Source organism: Fukomys damarensis, unplaced genomic scaffold, assembly GCF_012274545.1.
Source record: "Fukomys damarensis isolate Sample0158 unplaced genomic scaffold, DMR_v1.0_HiC HiC_scaffold_37, whole genome shotgun sequence".
Taxonomy (NCBI): domain Eukaryota; kingdom Metazoa; phylum Chordata; class Mammalia; order Rodentia; family Bathyergidae; genus Fukomys; species Fukomys damarensis.
The window spans coordinates 2,151,700-2,154,628 of NW_022900949.1; the positions used below are offsets into that span (position 1 = coordinate 2,151,700).

Here is a 2,929-nt window from a genome sequence, read left to right on the forward strand (position 1 = left end):
GAGCCGCTCCCGCTCCCGCTCTGTGGGGCCGGGGGTGTCGGCGCTCTGGCTGCGGAACAGCTTCTCTTCGCCCGGGCCGTTGGCGCTGACAAGGGGGGTCGGGGGCACCTGCGGGGGAAAGTAGGGCCGGGCACGGGTCAGAAGGTCGCCAGGAGGTCTGGGCTGGCTGGGGCTGGAGAGCGTCCCTAACCAAGGGTGTCGGTTCAGCCATCTGCACAGCCCCCCCGGGGGCCCCAACCTGGCTCTGACCTGGTGGGCCATGAGCCCCAGGGCTGGGCTGGTGAGCTCCACTCCATCCTGAGATTTCTCGCGGGCCAACCGTGCCGCCTCCTTGACTTCCTGGAACTTCTCAGCAAACTGAGGTATGGAGGGGGGCAGCAGTCAGTCAGCAAACCCTGCGGCCCCCTCTCAGCCTCCACAAGGTCCCCCACCCAGCCCTGTCCTGTCAGCTGGGAAGGGACTCTGGGAAACTGCACGACTGCAAGTCACAAACCGGAATGGGGAGAAGGTTTGGAAAACGGCGTCCCACGGGCATCGTGGGTACAGGGTAGAAGAGTGGGACATTCACAGAGATGGCCTTAAATACAATGGTGGTCCACTCCCATAACCCCAGCACTCTGGGAGGCTGAGGCAGGAAAATCATAAGTTCAAGTATATCATGGGCAAGTTAGTGAGACCCTGTCTCAAAAATTTAAAAAGGGGACCTGGGGATGTAGCTTAGTGTAAAGGCCCTGGATTCAATCCCCAGAACCTCAGAAAGAACAAAACAAAGAAAGAAATTCTAGCAGGCATATACAACTTGATTTGTACAAAGGCAGTGTAACTCACTGAAGGAAAATTATCTTTTTAAAACAACATTCCCATAGTGCTGTAACATAAGCAAAGAACAACAAAAAATGGCCCCAAAGCAACTCAATAGTCATGCTTTGTTTAAAAAAAAAAATGAACCTCAAGTCCTACCTTGCACCACCCACTGAAATTAATTCAAGACCTAACATTGAAAGGAAAATTATAAAGCTTCTAGAATAAAACAGAGGACAGAATCTTTGCAGAACGGAAGCACTAATCATCAAAAGAAACAATGGATACAGATTTTTTTCCAATTATAAAGCCTAGAATAAAACAGGACAGAATCTTTGCAGAACGGAAGCACTAATCATCAAAAGAAACAATGGATACAGATTTTTTTCCGGCACTGAGGATGGAACCCAAGGACACACACACACACACACACACACACACACACACACACGAGGCAAGTGCTCACCACTCAGCTGCCTCCCTAACCAGCCCTTTTTATACATTTTACTTGGAAACAGCACCTTGCTAAACCACCCGAGCTGGCCTCAAATTGGGATCCTCCTGCCTCAGCTTCCTGAGTAGCCAGGATTACAGGCTTGCATCAACATGCCAGGCTCGGGTGATACTGAAGTAGGCAGCATAGATAGGGTGGGGACGAGGGGTGACAAGAAACACAAGTGGCTGGCAGAACCAGAGCTGCAAGGGCTCCCGGCCCATCTGACACTCAACGCCCCTGGGGTCCCTGTGCCTCCCTCCCAGCCCCCACCTGGGTCAGGTGCTGCTCCGAGGCAAAGCCAAGGCCATAGACAGTGTTGGCTCGGCTGTCTGCCCACTGCCCAAACTTCTGGGAGGTTTTGGTGAAGGTCATGTTGGGGGTGACAGTACTGTTGATGATGGCCTGGCGCAGAGGGCAAAGCTCAAGGTCAGTGTCCTGAGCAACCACCCTTGACCGAGACCTCCCCTGCCCCAGGCACTTCGGGAGGGCAGGACCCCCCCAGCTAGACCCGCCCAGACCTTGGCACCCCCAATGCTGATGATGCGATAGACATTGCGGGTGGCATCGTAGAAATAGGAGACGGTGAGGGCATGCTTGCCCGCAGGGATCCAGTTCCTCTTGGTGGCCGGGTCGATCTGGAACACGTGTGCCCTCGTGCTGAAGATTGGCTGCTCCCTGCAAGGGACCGGGCGTCAGGGGCAGCACCCCAACCCCACCCATGGGCCTCAGGGCGGCTGGGAGCTCACCTGGCTGTGGACATTGGTCAGGCTGGGCTGGGCAGGTGGCCTGAGGGTGACAAGAGCAGAGGGTCTGGGCCCTGGGGAGAGAGTGTCCCTGTAAGTGTCCCTGTGAGTCCCTGTGAGTGCCCCCCCACCAGCTGCACTGTCCTAGGACTCCAATCAGAGAGGCAGTCGGTATAAATCACTCGGAGCAAGGCCACCCGTCTCTCCATCTGGGGGTGGCACCCACGGCTCCCCCAGTGAAACGCCTCTTTCTCAGAGGCCAACTCCAGCACATCCATGGGGACCAGGGGTGCAGCTCAGGGGCGAGTGCTTGAATAGCATTCACAAAGCCCTGCGTTCCACCCCAGTGCCAAAAACCAAAATAATAAGAGCCTGGCACTGCCAAATACCCACAGGTGGACCAGGCCCCACTCTGCCCACAGAGAGGCCTCTCAGCACCCCTCCTGGGGTAGAACCACACCTCGAAATTAGAATCCAAACCGCAGGATGATCACTGAGCCCAGGAACTCAAGACTAGCTGGGGCCACAGAGACCCCAGCTTGAAAAATTAAAGTAAAAAATTAAAAGACACGATGTAGCTGCCCTGCGATCCTGGCGGCCAACATGAGGGCAGGGCAGAATCCAAGATTAGAGGGACGGTGCGCCTGACCTCCCTGAGGGTCCTGCTAAGCCACCACCCCAAGAAGCCCGCAAAGTTGCTGCTAGGCTTGCTTCCTTATGCAATCTCTGCGCGCCCAAATCTTCATCCAGGGACCCGCGAAGGACCCAGGAAGAGCTCCGAGAAGGGGGGCTCCGGGCGGGCGGCAGGGCGTCCGAGGGGTCCCCAGCCAGGGTGGGGTGAGTCCTGGATCTGCCTGGGCTGCGGGGTGCGGGGATCCCCGGAACCCAG

The 2,929-nt window shown here is 56.3% G+C and overlaps 1 protein-coding gene across 1 annotated transcript in view; it reads right to left on the reverse strand.

Annotated features, from left to right (window-relative positions):
- The window catches only part of Homer3 (homer scaffold protein 3), a 4,753-nt gene extending 2,276 nt beyond the window's left edge, over positions 1-2,477 (reverse strand). Inside the window, exons 1-5 of the mRNA XM_033759400.1 lie at positions 2,044-2,477; positions 1,816-1,972; positions 1,568-1,699; positions 250-357; positions 5-108 (exon numbers count right to left, since the gene is read on the reverse strand). Coding sequence (XP_033615291.1) covers positions 5-108; positions 250-357; positions 1,568-1,699; positions 1,816-1,972; positions 2,044-2,057 — 515 coding nt within the window. The 5' untranslated portion in view covers positions 2,058-2,477. The remainder of the gene's footprint in view (positions 1-4; positions 109-249; positions 358-1,567; positions 1,700-1,815; positions 1,973-2,043) is intronic.
- Positions 2,478-2,929: the final 452 nt, after the last annotated feature.